Raw genomic sequence first — 20,299 nt, 5'->3', positions numbered from 1 at the left:
TTTATTTCGAGTAGATTCAGACTCTATGGCTTTTCATGAAAAATATTATTTCTTTCTATGTATTGTTAGTTTAAGTCTATACATTCTGAGTTTCATTACATATTTCCCAACTTTCATGCCATACAATGAAGTTTTATTATGTGTTAGTTGATTTGAATGTTCTCCAGGATTTACATTTAGTCTCTGATATACATAAAAAGCCTAAAGCATACCCCAAAAAGGCATTTTTCTGGAAGTAAGTGTTAAGTAATGTTAAGTAGTAAGTAGTTACTGTACTGTATATGGAGGAACCATAAGGTTACTGTGGTTGTTAGTTCAATAATCAGTGATTTTAGTATAATAATAGCAAACTTAGCTTGATTATGTTTCCTGGTGATTCATAGATAATGAGCTAATTAAGTGTCAACTCTTACAAAAGACCCATTTCTGTATTACCTAAATTATAACTGCCTGTAGAAGCAACAACACTAATGGATAAATTACAGTCTAAATCCTGGAATTTGCAGTCCCAGCCCCCGCACCAATTCTTACATAAACTGAAGTCAAATTAAATTGTAGCCAGCTCCGAGAGTTTAAAAAGTTTAATACAGATGCTCTTTAAGTAAGGAAATATTATTTGAGGAGATGGGTTCAAGTTTAATGTTTTCCAAGCGGTGGGTTAGCTTATCCTAAAAGCTTGTGATCTCAATAAAGTCTTTGTGTCAATTTAGCAGTGGCTGCGTCTCCATCCTCCATCCATCAGCCAGGCTTCTTTTATACTCTTCATTGGATTTCCTCCTCTGTTTTATGTGCTGGAATAGTGGAAAATGGTGAAGTTAGCTTTGGGATGAATTAGTCATGGCGGAGTGTCTTTCTGTCTCGCAGAGCCTTCAGATGGAGGAGCACTCGGCCCCACCCTGGGCCTCATGAAGTCCAGCTCCCTGGAGAGCCTGCAGACGGCCATGTCTGAGGCGAAGCAGAGTCACATCCAAGACCACGTGCCCTTTCATCGCCCACGGCCGCACATGGTCCGGGGGCGGGGATGCAACCAGAGTTTCCGCATCGCCATTGACAAGTCGTATGACAGACCTTCTGAAGACGGTAAGACCCCAGGAGAAAAGCAGACATGTTGAACTGCTACTACCAAAATTTTTTTCGAAAAACAACAAGCAGACACAACAAAACTGCCCACTGTAAGGAATGTTCCCTTTTAATGCACGACTGGGATTCCTTCCTAGACACTGTACCCATTTAAATGAGAGGCTACGCTGCCAGTGCACATCCTTTAAGCTTTATAACACACTGGCACTCAAAAAAGAGCCAGAGGCCTGCCAAGGTACAGTGCTTAGCCTAAGTACCTTAATGAAATGCTACATGATTTTATCCACTCAGCAATTTGGAAAGAACAACTTTATGTCTTACAGCAGCATATTTTTAATGCTCTAAATTGTGACCACACATACGTGTGGGATGAGGGATGTGTGCGATTAACATATGAGGAAATTAAATCCTGGAGTGTGGACAAAAGTTAAGATTTGAGGGGTTTTTTAGGCACACAGTCAACGCTGCAAAAGATAAAACTAAAAAAAACCCAAAAAACCCTCAAATCTGTGTTCCTGGTATCTTGCTACACCTGAGGGGCTTGCATAAGAACAAAGGCTGCTTGTAATGCTCGGAGCTATATCTATGAGTACATATTCCATTGTTGTCTGTGGATCTACTCTGACCTCTGCCCTCCAACCTATCCTATTCGTGGGAATTGTTTTCCCTCATCAGACGACGACATGTCAGAGCACAGCTCCGGTCACGAAACGCCCGCCAGCAGCTCGTCTCGCCAGGATCTGGATGCAGACGATGGGAAGAAGAAGAAGAAGAAGGATGAAAGGAGGAAGAAGGAGAAGAAGACCAAAGGGAGGAAGAAGTCACTGGATTCTGTGGAGGACACAGAGAAGAAGACCAAAAAGAAAGGATTTGGCCTCTTAAGGTAAGGCGATCTTCAGGTCCTAATACTTAACATCCCGAACTGATGTTTAACTAGTTTGTAACTTGTTGGCTTCCCCAGTTGAAAGCTCCCGTCGTCAACAAAAATGACTTGACATGGACTTTCTGACAAATAGAACCTAATGAAGATGTAAACATTAGTTAAATATGTACATGAGCCCTGTTGCTGGTCGCTGGCTGACTGCAGATGGATTGAATAGCACTCACAAATTAACTTCTTTCCACTTGAGGCAATAGCTGACACTTTTAAACGAAACATTTTGTATTTCCGCAATTACAGTTCCAGAGTCAAATAAGGTGCTGACATTAGCTTTATCTCTTCATGCGTGTCCTGGCAGGAGTGAAGCATGTTAATTGGCACGGTGGTAATAAGTGTCCTATAAACGACTGATGGGAACATTAATGGATCCTAGAAGCACAAACCGAGCCAGTGTAATATGCTTTTATTCTGGTTTTCCAAGTTTAATTACATTTCTAAGTAATTAAACAGAGACATATTAATTTTTCATTTCTATTTTATTAACCCATTGCAATCAAATTGGGGAATGTGCTGCCTTTTGTATATACACTGTTCAAAAAATGAAAGGAACACTTTGAAAACATATCAGATCGCAATGAAACGAAGTCATGCTGGGTATCTGCACTGATGGACTGGGTAATGTGTCAGGAGTGAAAGGATGCCACATTGTTTGATGGCAATGAAAACTATCAACCTACAGAGGGCTGAATTCAAAGACACGGCAAAACTCAAAGTGAAAAGATGATGCAGCAGACTAAGTTTCATTGCAATTTCTTTGCAGCAAAATGGTGCTCCGCGTGCTTGTATGTGTGCCTGACAAGGGGCGTGGTCCTAATGACACGGCAGATAGTGTACTGGGGGATCTCAGAGCTCCTGGTAGACTCTAATGGTGTCGGATGGACACAAACATGTCCCAGAGATGATCAGTTGACGTCTATACAGGTCTGTATCTCCCCAGACCATCACTGACGCACCACCAAACAGGTTATTCTTACGGGCAGCTTTCACGTCTGTCACATGTGTTCAGGGTGAACCAGCGCTCATCTGTGAAAAGCACAGGGTATCAGCCAGTGACCTGCCTATTCTGGTATTCTATGGAAAATTCGAATCAGGCCCCACGGTGCTGGACAGCGAGCAAAGGGACCACTAGAGGACGTCAGGCTCTCAGGCCACTCTCATGAAGTCTGTTTCTGATTGTTTGGTCAGAAAAATTCACACGAGCATCCTGCTGGAGGTCATTTTGTAGCTCTGGCAGTGCTCGTCCTGTTCCTCCTTGCAAAAAGAAGCAGATACTAGTCCTGCTGATGGGCCATGTCCAGCGCTTACAGACTGTGCTGGGAGACAGAGCAAACCTTCTGACAATGGCACATATTGACGTGCCATGCTGGAGAAGTTGGACTTTCTGTGCAACCTCTGTAGGGTCCTATGCATCAGCTCATGGTACCAGGAGGGACACTGACCCTAGCAAAATGCAAAACTACTGAAAAAAAAAAACAGTCAGAAAAGATGAGGAGGGAAAATGGTCAGTGATCACCAGTTAGCATTAGCCTAACTCTATAATAATAGTATTATCATTACAGCTTTAGCTGAAACAAAGCCATTTAAAAGGCTTTGCTTTGATTTTTTTAAATCAAATATTTTCTCATTTAAAAGAAAATTGACAGCTAGAACAAACCAGATAACTACTCCTAAAGCTCAAGCTATAGCATCGTCTGAAAGCATCATTACTTATATTGTTCTCTTTAAATTGAGCTGATTTTCATCTGTATTATTTTCTACTAGTCTTTTATTTTTAGGTTTGCCTGCTGGTTAAAACCAGATGTGCATTTTGTAGCTGTGAGGGAAACAGACATCAGGTGCATCCCTCCTGTAAACAGAAGAATCGATGGACAGAAGCAGCACTATGTCCTACTTTTCTTGGTTAAGTTTCAACAAATTACCTCTGCGAGCACAGCAGGATTACGGGATCTTGGATATTGGATGTGAACACAACCTTCTCAGTAATGGAGGGTATCCATTATTTCTCAATCCAAGCAAAGTCGCACAGTAGCGACCCAAACCGCTCGTCACCCCCCTTATCAACATGTCCCCATCGTGATTTGCGGTGGTCCAATCCCACCAGCTGCAATCCTTATCTATTGGCAGTGACACGGTGTGGTCAGTGTATCACTACACTTCCAACACTTGAGATTCAATTAGGCTGTGACGAGAGATAGCGCGAGCTGAGCGTTGGCCTACAGATGGCAGATAAGAATCCAATCGGCCACAGTGTCAAGGGCAGTAATGGAGGAGATGTTCACACGTTGAGCCCGGTAGGGGAGAGTCGAGCCGGGGCTGGGAAGGGCAAGATGAAGGACACACTTGGAGGAGGTACATGCAAGAGCACATGTCAGCTTGTAGTTGAGTGTAAAGCTGAAATCCACTTCGCCTAGAGCTGGATTTACCCAGGAAAGACAGTTGTGTTTCCTATTCTGCGCCACACACATTGTGTTTATATGAAGCTCTACACATGTGCTGCACAAGGACTCCTCGTTTTTCTGTTTGTACTTCTGCATTTGGATCCTCGCTTCTCTCTTCCTGCCTTGTGTATACTCTCCTTGTCTCTTTGCCTTTACTTGCCAATTTCCACTCTGATCATGAGTGGCTTATTTTTAGTTCTCACAGTTCAAGTTCAGGTGTATAAGTAAAATGCATCTGTCATTGGGCTCACACATCTCACTATATCCACGCTCTTTTTTTCCCCCTCTTAATTTAACACAGTAGTCAGAAACAATCAAAACCAGCCTGCTGCTCGTCTCTTGCACAGACTTGGACTCCTCTTCTACCTCAACAATAGCCTGACTATTGTAAAAGCTTCCAGATTGTTGCGCCGCACACTCGCCCCTCTCTCGCGCGCTCTCCCTGGCCTTTATCCGTCCAGCTTGATTGTTATTGAACTTGAAATATGACTTAATTAGCTGGAGTATTGCACTGTTCAATCTGATTGCAGCTCTCAAATGTTATTTTACTCCAATGGCAGCATTAGGAAAAGGGCAAATTATAAACATATGACCTCAATTTACCTCGGCAATGAAAGTGTGCACAACAACAGCTAGCACGACAAATGCTGGAAGCCGGCCCCGTCCTTCCAGTGGCCGTAAATATTTAATTTAGCTGCTGCATTGTTTGAAGAGCAAGTTGTTTTTGGCATTGGGTAGCAAACAGCTGGATATACGGTGACCTCTGGAAATCACATATTTGTTGTGGGAACATTTATTTTTTCTAAATTCATACATGATCCTCACTGTATTGTTTCATGGCCTTGCATTTAAAAGCCTAGATGTTGTTATTTTACATGAGTGCAGCAGTTCGCCTTAAGAAACGTGTTTGTTTAAGGTAAAAAAAAAATGTAATTACATCATTTGATAAAACGGTGAATATCCTTTTAGAAAAATCCATGTTGTGTTTATTGAATCTAAATGCACACGATGGTAAATTGGTCAGCCAAGCAGCAGCCTTTCCTTTTTAACCCATTAACACCTAGTGTATCATATTTGATACATAGTTTTTGTGTTTTTGAGATGTCGACATCATCAGTGTGGTTTATTTTTCCACCATGAAGAACCAAAATAAGATGCACAATCAGTTTTTAGCAGTAGATTACCAAAGATGCCAGATGTAGCAAATATGATACCAATTAAACTAAAATATTCAAATTAATATTGTTTTGTTTAATTTGTCAAAAAGTTAAATAAACACTCCATTTTCCAAAAAATTGAATTTTATTTCGAGTTTCAGGTTTTAAAGAGGGCTTAAAATTCGTTTTTGTAAGAATTGTTTCCTAGAGATGCTTTCAATGTAACATTTGACGCATTGGATTTGTTCAGCACATTAATCGAGTCACTGAGCGCGACACAGTGGGAATGCTCCTTAACTCACCACATAATACTATCATGATAACGCATGATATCAAAATTAGTGTAACTTAGGATAGAAATGCACCTAAAAAGGTGAAAAACTGTAATTATGGATTCATTCACGTCATTGTGCTTTGAGTGTGTGTGTGTGTGTGTGTGTGTGTATTATTATTCAAATTTAATAGTCCAGTTATTCAATTAAGTAGGTGCTGATTTATTTCCCTCCTCTGTTTGCCAATCCCCCTGTGAATTTCTCTTTTTTTCCCCCTAAAGGTTCATTAATTTCCATTCATTTTACTGTAGACTCATTCATTTGATAAGCACCACCGTAGGGAGTTGTAAAATAGTGACTCCGTTAAGTCAGATTGGCGGGGGAATCTATTAAGCACCTGCATGTATATATTTCCACCAATTGCTGCGAAACTGGTGGAGCACATATTTTGTACCATTATTTGACAAAAAATAGTCACGATTTAGCATACGGTGGTCACAATATCCAATTTTGTCTTTATAGCTGTCATGATAGGAGAAATTCAAGGTATTATTGTGATATTTAGAGTAAATCTGGGGGGGAAAATACCAATTATGCTATTGGTTAATTTAATTTCTAACTTTATTCTTATACACTTATTGCATATTAGAAGTGCATGGCCCATGCAAGGTCTCTAACTGTACAATAGCATACAAACAGAACAATTATGCAGGTATTTTAGTAATTATTTGAGCATTATAGTCGCCACAGCAACAACAAAGTCTTTTTTGTGCGTACAGTAAGCCGGGCCCGCTCTACAAGCCGGTTGTGATTTGATTTGAATCTCAGGGACTGCTGTGAAATCGACTTTGTAATGACATTGCTTCCTGATGTCTATTTTACTGTCAAATAGTCCAAACTGATTTGGACGTTTGCCAGTTTTTTTGATGGGTGGGGGGGTTAAAACAGAACTCCCATCGAATTAAACAAAGTGCCAAAAAAGACACACCGTCTTAAGGTTAAAGATGGAAGAGTGCGTTCTGCTTCCTGTATGTGTCCCTCCTGTTCTGGGCTCAGATGCAGTTTCTCCTCTTTTTCATCACCGTGCTCACAAAGCCCCATTCGCGTCTTGTCTCCCTGATTGCTAAATAAGCCAAGACAAATGGCAGTGCCCTTCAGACCTTCCTCACTAGCGCATGACTGCTTGTCTTGTCTGTATTCAGCAGACGGCAGTGAAGTCTTTGCCCAGGACGTAGCCTCGGGGGCTGTGCTGCTGACAGACCGCGGAAAGACTAACACTAGGCTGCTCTTATGTTTTCTCTCAACGTTGCCACCATATCTGCAGAACAAGACAGGTTAGCCTGGTCAGGAGTTTCAGATGTCCTTATCAGAAAAAGGATATTTATCTTCCACTTTTGGACTGTAATAAAACCTTTGCCTACAATATTATTTTTATCTTGAAGTAAAAGCTAGAGCTCCCTCCTCACCATTCCCCAAAGTGATATTTTTACAAGTTTCTCAGCCTTGGAAAGTTGCTGAGGGCTTTTGTTCTTGTGTGTACAGCTTGAACTGCTTGAGCTCAGACCCGGTCTTGTTTTCATGAAGGATTAGACATTGTTATGGTTTTATCCAGCACGACTTAATCAGGAGGTCAGGGTCGTGTGCAACGCTCCCCGTTTCACTCCCAAGTGACATTCGGTCTGCACTGAAATGTGGATTTGTGTTTATACACAGATTCATGCAACTCCATCAGCTTGAGCGTTCATCACACCAGTCACCGGGTGTGTCATTGCTCAACTCCGCTGCCGGCCCTGCTGGGCACTGACACACGCCGTCTGTTTCGTGTCCCGTCAGTCACTCAGTCAGGATCAATGTGGAGCTGTCGCTATCAGCACGTCTCCTGCCGCCACCGCACGCAAACACCCCTCAACCCATTTAAGGGACATGAAAGTCGACGCTCTGATCTGCTGTTTACAAATCCCACGTACGGCATCGTACAGTATATCCTCTCCCCCGCTCCTCTGTTTGCGGCGAAGAAGAAATCCGACAGTGATGCAAGCCAATTAGCTCCGTCCGTTCCGCTCTCATCCTATCGCGGAGCAGCAGAATGCGCGGGGTGGAAAAGGTAGTCACTGGTGGGCTGTGCTCTGCAAAACCAAAGTCTCGGTGTCAAACTGAAGGAGCTCGACGCTTGATGATTTCTGATGGATTACTGCTCTTATAAGAGCGCCTGTCTTCCTCCTCCTTGTTCCTCGAGCCTTTGCTCTTCCAATTTGAGCCTTTTCTCCTCAGATTGTCCTCAAATGTCCTTTCTTTGTTCTGTTTTGCTTCACTTAGCTGTCTATGGTTGAGTATCTCTTTCCCAGTTCATTTCTCTCTGTCCTTGAGTGAACTATTGATTTAACTAAGCAACACTGGATAAAATTAGCTTCAGAGTCCTCCATGGATTCACTCGAGTTTCTAATTTTCTATTATCAAGTGTGCTAATAACTAGTGCGAGGTCCAAGAAACCTCCTGCCAGTTAAACAGAGGCAGGGCGTGTTATTCCTTTACTGTGAGGTTTCTGTGGACTGTTATTTTTTTCTGTTCCTGCTCTGGTATGAATGGTTGTCACTGCCCATCTGTTTATTTGAAAGAAACCAGGAAAGTAAGGCCGACCATCGGTGCGAAATAATAGTAATGTGGAGCACTGAAACAGGCCACAACAGTGCCGCAGTGACTTTAAACACCAAGTGACCTTAAGATCAGCAGGAAGGGAAAGGAATCTTGAATAGGCTGTACTTGTCAGCCGTGTTGGTAGGCATATCAAAATCCCTCTGACATGTTTGTGTGGGTGCCTCACAGCAGTGACTCTAAGCTGTGATGGGGTAAATCGGAGGTGCATTACCTAATCCCACCGTTGGGTTAATGCACTGCAGGTGGATTTCTTTGATCCAGCATCTCATCTGGCATTTAAGGGCTGCTAGCTGCGCTGATACAGAAAGGAGTCTGCAAGACAGTATTTATTAATGTTAGTATTCCCTTTTGTAAAATATGCGTAAGGCCATATATTTTGCTCACAGGATATCTCTTGTGGATAAGCATTATCACTCCCTCTATTCATCTCTTTATCTTTCCATAAATAATGTATGCAAAACCACAAATCACTTTCTTTGCACACTTGACAGGCGTGGAACTCACAGCTATCGCTTACTAATCAGGGCTGCCTTAAATACACGTTCCTAGGGAATGTAAAGCCTTGCAGAGTATATTCTCCCTGCTGTATACTTTGAGCAAAGGTTGGCTGAATTAAAATGAGAGAATGCAACCGTGCATAGCTGAGGGCTCGCATTATTATTAAATCCTTTATTTAAACAGGTAATCTCATTGAAATCAGGGTGTCCTGTTTTTAAGGGAGACCTTTGCAAAGACAACATGAGAATGGACATTTTGAAATTTAGGAAAATCTTATGCAGGAGTGATGCTCATGCATAAAATCCTCAAATAAAATAAGAGAATGTAGTTTTCAAACTTTTGTAACTAATCCTATTTGTGTGCAGCAAAGTATCTGAACCCAGTTGTAGAGTAAATAAGAGGTGCAGCTTGTGTTAGAACTTCCTGTGACTCGGCATCGTAAGTACTATATTTAAATCTTAACAAGGCAGCAGAGGTAATTGGGTAATTTTTAATAAACAAACATCAAGCAGCACTGCTCCCTTATGTTTGTTTAAGAGGACCATCTCAAATTTTCATATAAGATACAGTGGTTGGTAATAAAATGCAGCACCCTGTAGTAAATGGAATAAAGAATATTCAAGGTGGAGGAGGAAGCATATGTATAAATAGCATTACCATCAAGAAAGCACTCAGATTTCTGGAGTGTGTTCCACATGGGTCTTAAAAGTGAGTAAATAATTCTGAATTATTTATAATAATCAATAGTTTTTATTTTATGACCATGAAGATTTCAAAGGAGGCAGGATACTCTTAGGTCACCTGGTGAATAGCATTCCCTTATGTTTCTTTACCAGAGGCCAGAGAACAAGCGTACTGTTTTGATAGGTGAAATGCAGATGCTGGAAAGATGATAGTACCTCAAATAACCATTTATTAAAGCCAAGGTATGCAGAAGAGCATCTCCACATTTCTGGATGCACAACACGTGCAACGACTACACCAGGTGTCACTCACAGCTAGACAGCTTCAGGCTGATATGAAGGTGACCATATTTCAATTTACCATTTGTTACAATCAAAGTATGCAGAAGAGCGTCTTTGCATCCAACCTTGAAGCAGGTGGGCTACAGCAGCAGAAGACCACACTGAATGTCACTCTTGTCAGCTAAGAATGGGAAACTCCAGTTCACACAGGCTCACCAAATCGTCTCAAACTGGTTTCTTGAACAGGCAGTGTGGTCACAAATGGCCTCGGCAGTCACCAGATCTCAATCCAATCACAGTCCAGGAACATGGTGGATGTGCAACCACAAATCTGCAGCAACTGTGTAATGACTAGGGATGGGTATCGTTTAGGTTTTATCCGATACCAGTACCAAACCGGTACTTTTGAAACGGTGCCGGTGCTTAAACGGTGCTCGAACCGGTGCTTAAAGAATGGAGAACACAAAATTGTTCAGCTGTTTTTTTTGTAAAAAGATAACAATGTTAGCCTTTTCTGCAGCTATAGGGGATTTATGGCATCACTCTTGGCTGGAAGCAGTGCTTAATCAATGGAAAAAACACAAACTTTGTCCAAAAACCTCTCATGTTTAGCTGTTTCCCACTTTTTCTTTGGTCATTTTAACCTTTTTGGCCAGGGTGAAGGGAGTATCTGCCATCAAACAAGAAGACAGCTGCATGTAACTACAACGGTGTTTGCTAGTTCACCTTACATGCATTAATTTAATAACGTGGTTAGCTTACACACGAACAATATTAAGCTACTCACGCAGAGAAGAACGGCTGCTGCTGCCATCATCATCCGTCATCATTTCTGCTACACTGGCAGGGCTAGGGGCCAGGACTCTCCTCTTCGGGTTTTTGGGGGATGTTGCTAACTCCAGGTCCGATAACAGGCACCACACCCGCAGTAGATGTGCTCGGTGTGAGGTCTCGCAGCAAGCTATCAAATACGGCGCATTTCTCGACTTTTAACAAAACGCTATGCGTCGCCAGGTGTTTCATCAGATTCGAGGAGTTACCTCCTTTGCACAGTATCACCTTAAAGCACTTGTTTCAGGCTGCTGAGTTTGCATCTTTTGCTGTGAAGTACAGCCAAACTTTTGACCGCTTCGCCTTGGGCATTTTTAATCTGTAGCTGTGCTCTAAAAGAACGTACGTACCTGGGCCCGCCTACTATCCTCGGAAACGTAAAATGATTGGCTAGAATCCAAAGTGTGTGACATCTCAGGGAAAAAAAAGCACCGAAATAAAGCACCAAAATGTGCGCTGCTTTTCGGTCTGGTTACTACCGTTTATGTCGGAACCAGTGTGATACCGGTACCCATCCCTAGTAATGACCAAAATCTCTGACAGAAAACCTTTGAAAACATCTTTGAGATCTATCAGGAAGATTCTGATGGAATCATTTAATAGATTGTTTATCTAGTCAAGCATAGCATTTCCAGTGGCATAGCATAAGCTGCTAAATCAAATGCTTTGCATAGGTTGTGAGGGGCTATGCGAAGCACACAACGCAGCTGTTATTGTGCTGTGACTTAATCAAAAGCCCAACTGCTCAGATTAAAACTGTTTGGGAATTTACCGGGGACTTATGGATTTTTACTAGGCAGGAGAATTTTGATATGGGTTTCGAATATTTGCATTTCTGGTATTGGTACATTTATGTTAGGGAGGTACATGCAAATCTTTTGCAATTTTACCTGATGCAAGTTGTGCACTGTGATTAATTCAAAGCTGCAGTGAAGGAAAGAAAATCAGTCCTTTTATTTGCTTTGAGCTTTAGCTGTTAATGGTGAGTAGAACAACCTGGAATTTACTGAGTGTGTGTGTGTGTGTGTGTGTGTGTGTGTGTGTGCAGTATGTGGCATTAGTATTTGGATATGTTGGCCTCGTCATTTTGTTTCTTGTGTGTGTTCTTATGGTGACAAATGTCCAAATTTATTATACTCAGTCCCAGATATTAATACCAGCATGGTTCTTAAAGCTACACGCTATTACATTAAAATACTGCTAACAACAACCAGTGAATCACCCTCCATAGAGGAAAAAGCAGTCCTAAAATGACAGCTATTTCATTTTTCTTGTCATAATTCAGAATTGTGCTCAATTTGCTTCCGGTAAGTCTCCGGTCGCCCTACATATAAAAAGCTGCCAAGTACTTTTTACCGTTGTTGGAAATGAGCTTTCTCGCAGCAGAAGCAGCTTCCTGTACTTGGTACTGAGGCACAATTCTAATTTACAACTTTGCCATGGAAGCAAACAGACGCGGACGCTATCACTGTCGGCAGCTGGCGGGAAAACAAATTAACTTTTTTCCCTCCATTTCTCCCCTCCATTCAGCACGATGGGCAGCTTTTTCCTGAAATGATGTGCAGGTTTATTGGTGTTGATGCGAGCTGTCAGTCAAATATCAGAGGGACGGGAAATTGACAGTGGAGATGATGAGGAAATCCTCATGCATATATATCAGCTGATAAAGGGGGCAGTCGCGACGCGCCTCCGCCGTTCCTTCCCGCCGTTCTCCTCGCTCCCTTTTGCTGTCGCTACAACGCTTCCCCTTGACTCGCCTTCCCCTTGAAATCTCCCCTTCTCTTCTCACACGAAAAGCTTTTTATGTTTCTTGTTTTTCATAGCCCGGCTACACCTGCCTCCAACCAGAGCGTTTCGGCTCAGAGCCGCTCTCTCTCCCTCTCTTATTTACAGCTCTGGTGTTGGGCGGGTAGGGGAGGGGTGAGGCGAGGATGCCGACTCACTCCTTTGCAGCTTGACCGTGAAGGAGCTCCAGTGGAGCAGTTGAGGAATTAATTACTTTATTTATAGGCTTCTGAACAACTTGTTTACCTCCAGATTTTCCCTGGGAAGTTTGGAGGCCACCGGGTGTATACTCTTTTATTCAGATAAGTTTTTTTTATTATTAATGTTCATTAGTATGTTACACCCTATGTTACATAAGAAGCAATCTTCAGAGAACTAGTTACTCTATAATGTTCTCTGCAGTTCTGCCAGCCAATAGAGTTGCTGTCACTGTTTTCAAATAGCTGTGTTCTCATTAGGAGCGAAGCCCTATTTTTCTTTTTTCTTTCTTTCGACTGGTAAAGTCTGAGTGAGTCATCCGGCTCAGGAAAACAATACCCACATTTGTTCAGAGAAATATTGGCCACACGGTAATTACAAAATGAGACAGTGAGTCGAGGCTTCCATTTGCGTTGATCGTTTTCACGATCCATCAGTCCCCGTCGAGTTATGACATTTGAATTGACCCCGAGGGACGGGCCTTTCGAAGCTCAGACGCATTCGTATCATCCAGACAGCTCAGCGGCATCTCACCAGCCAGCTGCCCATCACTCACCGGCCAATTAAAGGTCTCAATGAGGCCACAGGAAACAGTCACGACCAATTAGCATGTGATCTTACCAACTCCTGGACGTACATGTGCTCAAAGCATCGGGCGCCAGGAAGTGATTACACCTCCACTGGCGGTTATGTCCTCTCCAGCCATGCCATGTGTGATGGATGGACTTCCGCTGTCATTTAATGTGCTAATGACAGACACATTCAAGAACACACAAGTGCCCAAGTATTCCTCTTTACTTGAGGGTTTCCTTATTCCCCGCTACCGCGTATCTCCCACTAAAATACACTCAGAGCACGACCTCTGCTTTTCACACCAAGAAGGTTAAGTGTTTCTTGTATGAGGATGTGTGGAGGGCCGGAGGAGCCAGTAGTCTAACCTTTCTCAGTCTGCCAGTGGCTCTCATGTGGAGTCACGGTGACCTAGCCTTTTTTTTGCTTCCAAGCCTGCAGCTGGAAAATGTGAAGAATTTCTATGAATCACAAAGTTCACAGGTGGTTTCCAGGAGTATTAAAACTGATTTTTCGCTTTCATCCAGGTTTAAAGCATCCGTAACTTTTCAAAATGAGTTTAAATCTATGTATGTGTGTGTTCTTCTGTTGCCTAGGCCAGTAAAAGCCAGGTTTCAGACCACTGGCCAAATCAGGCCAAATAGAGTACTTTTGTAGATTTTCATCTAAATCTATCACCCTGTCAGAAACTTTGTCTTCTTTACCTACTATGGTGAACCTGAAACCTAAGACATACTGTTTGCTTTTGCAGTTTTAAACGTTTGAAACATTCCTAAGAGATTCTGGTCCATGTTGACATCATAGCATCACACAGTTGCAGGGGTGGCACCTGGTGTGGTCTTCTGCTGCTGTAGCGTGTCTGCTACAAGGTATGATGCATTCAGAGGTGCTCTTCTGCGTACCTTGGTTGCAATGAGTGGCTATTTGAGTTACATTTTCAGTTTAAGTCACTTAAATCACCTTTCTTCCCCATTCTGATGCTCAGTTTGAACTACAACATCCACAGTTATGATTTTAAAAATGACTCTACCTGTTAAAATAATCCACAGAACTTTAAACCAAAAACATGAAAGTAAAAAAACCAAGTGATATGGTTAGTTCTTATTTGTAGTTTGTGTGAACTGACCATCTAAACCAGTGATTCTAGTCAGATTAAGTGCAGTATTATGCAAACTAAGCAAGATAAAGGCTTTGTGATGTGCCTAGCTTTCATTATCTTAATCTGTTTATATCTCATTGCATGTGTGCGTGCGTCCATGCATGCGTGTGTGTGATGTGTGCAACAAAGAGTGGAGAGGTCAGTGCACTGGCTGAATGTACTGCCCAGACAATGGCCGAGTATGAAAATGAGGCATATAGCCCAGTGGTCTTGTTAAATATGAATGGTTTCCCTGACAGAAGTGGGGAACGAAATAAAAGACAAATTGCTGGGGGGGACAGATTTTATGTGGAATTGCTAAAATATGCCACATATCAGAATGCAAACAATTAAAGGGAATCCCATATTTCACCAGACAGCCCCTGGACGGCGCAGCACTCCAGCACTTTACACTCCAGCACTTTACACTCCATCTCCTCTGTTTGCTCTCCCTTCATCCTTTTCCCTTTTACTTTTGCTTGCATCCCTTCTCACTCTTTTTTTTCTTTCTTTTCTTCTTCTTCTTCTTCATCTTTTTCTTGGACAACCCTTCCTTTCTCAGTCCTTTCCTATTTCCTTCTATCCTAGCACCTTCTTCCCGCCCTCTCTTCATCACTTATTGTCTGACTGAAGCATCAGTGCTTGAAGGACCGGCCAGGCGTTGATTAAGACAAGCTTTCCATATGCTTTCTGCTCCCTTGAGAGCAACTTGCTGTGCGGTCATACCTGCCTGCCTCGATCCTCTCTCCTTTAGGTGTTAAATTAGTCTCATTTGAAGAGGAAATTTGGCGGCTCCTCCTCCTCTTGCGTTACAGCTTGTTGACAACACCGTAGTTTCTTTGACATTGCGAAGTGGCAAAACGTTCTCATGCAAGAGTCAGTTTACTGGCTTGTTTTTAGTCCGTAAGTCCTACTGAGCTTTTATTCTCCTTTGCTCCATGCTGTGCCACTCACTCCATGATCTTTGAATGATCTTCTGCTGTGATGCTCAGCTAAAGTACTTTAAAGAACTGAATATTAAGATAGCTTATACCCTCTACTTGCATCTTCCTCCCTACATTATTAATGCCTTCTAAATGAAGCTGTTTTAACTACGATTAGCACTTGGGTGGATCAAGCTACAGATTCATCCCAGTCCTATCGGCGCTTGTATCCGGCATCAATGGAAGCTGATTTGGGCCAAATTGCTGGTGTACTGTGCAGGGCATATGGAGGGAAAGTCAGATAAATAGATTTAATTATGCCCGGTGGGGAAAGCTCATGGCCTGCTGGCTGTTTTCATTATCGAGCAAAGGTGGGACTCTCTTCAGAGAGGCCTGGATTGGCTGGCCTAGCTGTCTGCCAAAAGCCAGCTTCCAGCGGCCTGACGCGACCTCGTCGTTGGGCGGCAGTCCACTTGTAGCCTGATCCTCACTTCCACAAGGAAACCACACCAATTTTAAAGAGCACTTGTTGTCTATTTTTTGCCCTCAGTGCTATTCTGTCTATTGGAAGCCTGAAATATTTTCCGACGGGTCTCACTGTTGAGCAGCGCCACTTCGCCAGAACAGGAGAAGAAGGCACCGTGTTACATCACGGCTCTCTATAGTGTTAATCTCCCCCCCATCTCTTCCCATCTCCTGTTTCTCTCTCTCCGTCTGCTTCTCAGTTTGTTTCTCTTTCACTCGCCTCATATCTTTCCCCTCCTTTACTTTCTTTACTGAAAACTCCACTGAGATATGTGCACTCTTCTCCAAATACATACAGAGCAATCTAATTACTGCGATAACATTTCTGCTTGGCTGATTAACTGTTCTCCCTGTGCCTCTGAACGCAGCTGCATTCCCTCTATATATTCCTAAGCTCCTTATTCCTCCCCAGCCGAGCTGCACTTTCACAGGAGCTTTGGCTAACACATCCATCCATCTCTCGTCTTCTCTTTCACTTTTTCTCGTCTTTCTCTCTTTCTTCTCTGCCTCCTTCTTGTTCGCTTATTCTCCCAGGCAGATGGGCTATTTAGCCGGCTCTCACTTTTTCTGGTTTGCTCATTTAATTCCTCTTTTCTTACTTACTCATTGTTTTTTTTTCCTGCCTTTCTCTTGCTTTCTTTTCTCTTTTTATCCACTCTGCTTCTTTATACCTTGCTCTTATTCTCCAGGGCGAATAGGATTTGGCCAGTTTTCTCACTTGCTCTGAGCTATCTGCAGTCTCGTTACTGAAAAGGACATATCAAGCCTGTTGCAAGAAATCAGTATTTTTTGTGGTAACAAGCTACGAGTCAACACAGACTAGAAAACAATGCATGCTATGCATGTGATGGTTTTACCATCATGTATAAGTGGCATTGTTCACATACTCGCCTGTTTACAGAAGGATTTTAATAGTGTACCAGCCAGATGGCAGATCACTCCACAACACAGGATTATTGTTATGTGTTAACAAAATCTTTTTTCAGTCAGAAATCTTTGAGGATATTCAGACGTTAAGGTTAAAGTATGGAAGCAGTTATCGTAGAGATACGCACTATGAAGAAGAACAGGGATGAGCACATGTTTACAGGACATAAGTTGCCTCATTCTGAAGTTTGTCCTCTGACAGAAAGTCTTTTCTACCCTTTATTCTTCCTTCCATGTAGCAGAGCGCAGTAATATATCCTTTACATCCCCCCCAAGACAGATAAAAGAAGCCAGACTAGCCTTGGAGCCTCAATTGATGCAGTATCAAATATAATGTCAAATAAGTCCTCCCCTGTAAAGGCTCCTCCAACCTTTTTTCACCTCAAAGAAAGACAGAACTAATGCAAAGAGCCTCAATCAGCTGATCTCAGTGTCAGACGACATCAGCTGATGGCTCCGCTGAGACCCTTACAATCATCCAATCGATGTATCTCAGATAGGACTCCATTTAACAAGCCGCTTTGCAACCCACCTTCACCCCATAAACGTTGCACTGACAAAGATTTTCAGTCTCAGAATGTGCAAAGCCAAGAGTCCAGAGGGGTCATAGTTACATACTAACATATGTTGGTAGAGACAAAAATGCATCGCATCAGGTTTAGTGTCTTATTATTTGCTGCTAGTATTATTTAGGGTCAGTTTTAAGCCTGTGCCTCTCTTGTGTCCTGATATTTCCGTTGGCATGCATGTGACTTCTGCTTGAGGTCTCCAGCTTGATGTTTTTGAGCTGTTCCAATCTCGACTTTAAACTGGAGAGAATGCGGTTCTTGTGTTCAGGCTTCTAAGGAGCAGGAATTATTTCAATGAGGCCTCTGTTACGCAGTCATAGAGATCAGTTGGTGACCCTCTAGCAACCCTCAGTCACTAGAGAAAAATGTGCATTCCCCAGCCGATTGGTGAGTGGTTGCTGGCTTTTGCAAGTTGAAGTTGGTTGTGGAGAGGGAGTTTCACCAAAGACATCAGATTTTATTAGATTTGCTCTCCGAGCTGTAGTGAATCTTAAAAAAGTGTGACGCAAGCTGTAAAAGGAAATCGTTTCATTTTAAGCTAAAAGTTTCACCTTTTGAAACATGTTAGTTTCAGCGGTAAGGGACAACTTTTAACACTTTTTCAAGGGAAATATTCTCTGTTTTCATTTGCATCACACTCTTCATAGTCATGCAACCACTCAGCAGGTAGTTGGCAAGTGTTTGCAGAAAAGTTGCCGTCTTCTTTCTTTAACTATGGGTGTTTGCTAGAAGCCAAAGCAATCGCAATGAGGTTATCAGTGCAATTTCGTATACTTTCTTATGATAGACGTTATCTTGCAACAGCCAGCAACGTCCTGCAGCTACTCGCCAACCAGTTGGGGAAAACTCATTTTTCCACTAAAACCAGCGGTTACCAGGGGCCCGTGCAACCAGATCCTAAGAAAAAGGATTTGCTGAAGTTGAAGCTAAAAGTATTATTTGATTAAACTTGTTCATTTATTTACTTGACTTTACCAGACTTGAATTTTTAATGTTTAACTTTACTCGTTTTACCCATTTTGTTCTGTTCCAGTGGGTTCTTTCATTATCAGAATGTTTCCATTTGCTTTTATCGCTGTAAATCTTGATTGTTTGTTTTTAAAGTTTTATACAGATATTGTATTAGTAGTTTTTCTTCCTTTCTTCTGGACTCATTTAGTTGTTTTTATCTTCCTTGCTCCTCTTCTCTCTTTAATCTGTTTCCTCTGTTGTAGACAGAATGCTAAACCACCTTTGTCGCAGTGATGAGCCGCAGTTCTGCTCTGCCGTTGTGTGTGATGCTTTAGCTTGTGTCTGTGTGAGTGTGCGCGCGCGCGCTTCAACTCAAATGTGGAATGGCAAGGTGTTCACAAGTATCATCGAGCCTGCAAGCGTGTGAGCACACACACATAATGTACACATGCACACGCGTCAATTAAATCCTTGTCCTCCTTGTGAAAACATGGCTTCCTCCACACGGGCCCACACACACACCCACGGTGCTAGCAGACAGCATTCTCACATCCCTCATTATGCCTGGCGATAACCAACCACCCACTGGCTCCCTGTTGCACCACGTTAGGAAAGCTTATTAAGATTACACACAACTGCACACCATCAGAGTTGTTGTCACAATTGCAGAGAACAAAGAAGCCTTAATGCTGAGAATGGGAGTAAAGAGATGATTTTATTTAAACAGAAAACGTTAAGATCTAAAGCTGCCCCCCCCCCCCCCCCCCCCCCCCCCCCCAGTAATGAGATTTTTCTAGTTTGTTGCAGTAATTTGAGATAGATGTTAAAGAAATCCTATATAACGATTTATCCGATGGAGCAAGCTCCCTTTGGCCCTTTTCCTCCATCCTAGAGCTTTAATTGCACAGGTCAGGTTGGTGACATCACCACCCAGGATAGCCGTGATCCTAGTGTTACATATAGAGCCTCATTAGAGGATGGCTAACTGAGCTCTTACGCCTCTTCCCCCTCTCTTCCACAGTAATGAGAATGACAGTTGCTGTAGTAATTACAGTCACTATAGTTTCTTACCAGCTGAGATTCTGGTGCACCTAGCTGACTGCTTTTGGTCCGAATTAGGGTGTCAGTTTTGCAAAGTGCACTAGTCATCATCTGTTATGCCTGACTAAGGTTTTTCACATGAAATTTAGGGAAACCATAAGAAGAAGTAAAAAGAGGAAAGTTTTTGGTGCATAAATATACAATTATTTATAGGATTTCCGAATAACAAAAAGAAAATCAGCCAATATTCCCCAAAGTATTTGCCTGTCTGTCTTCACACACGTTTTAAATATGATGTCAGCCCTCCCTTTGCAGCTTTAACTCTTCTGGTTTCCACAAGGCTTAGGAGTGTTTATGGGAATCTTTGGCGATTCCTACAGAAATGCATTTGTGAGGTCAGACACTGATGTTGGAGGTGAAGGCCTGACTCACAGTCTCTGCTCTAATTCATCCCAAAGCTGTTCTATCGGGTTAAGGTCAGGACTCTGTGCAGGCCAGTCAAGTTCTTCCACACCAAATGTGCTCATCCATGTCTTTACCTCGCTTTGTGTACTGGTGTGCAGTCATGTCGGAACAGGAAGGGGCCATCCCCCAAACTGTTCCCACAAAGTTGGGTGCATGAACTTGTCCAGTATGTCTTGCTGAACCATGAAGAGTTCATTTCACTGCAACGTTTGTCCAAATTAGGGTGCTGCAAAGTGGAGAAGAAGAAGAAAAAAGAGGAAAGGCCTTTGTGAAGCATTAGCTGTTTGTCAAAGAAAACCAACTTTTTAAGAAAAACATTTCAAAATTACTCCATGACAAATATACTGTACTTTATATATAGTGACAAACAG

The 20,299-nt window shown here is 42.4% G+C and overlaps 1 protein-coding gene across 1 annotated transcript in view; it reads left to right on the top strand.

Moving 5' to 3' along the window:
* pard3ba (par-3 family cell polarity regulator beta a) overlaps positions 1-20,299 on the top strand; it is a 196,633-nt gene that overhangs the window by 114,297 nt on the left and 62,037 nt on the right. Inside the window, exons 18-19 of the mRNA XM_084922436.1 lie at positions 865-1,080; positions 1,756-1,963. Coding sequence (XP_084778562.1) covers positions 865-1,080; positions 1,756-1,963 — 424 coding nt within the window. The remainder of the gene's footprint in view (positions 1-864; positions 1,081-1,755; positions 1,964-20,299) is intronic.

This window comes from Perissodus microlepis, chromosome 23 (assembly GCF_051167445.1).
Source record: "Perissodus microlepis isolate ML-2025 ecotype Zambia chromosome 23, ASM5116744v1, whole genome shotgun sequence".
Taxonomy (NCBI): Eukaryota; Metazoa; Chordata; class Actinopteri; order Cichliformes; family Cichlidae; genus Perissodus; species Perissodus microlepis.
This window is presented reverse-complemented; position numbering and strand designations above follow the sequence as displayed.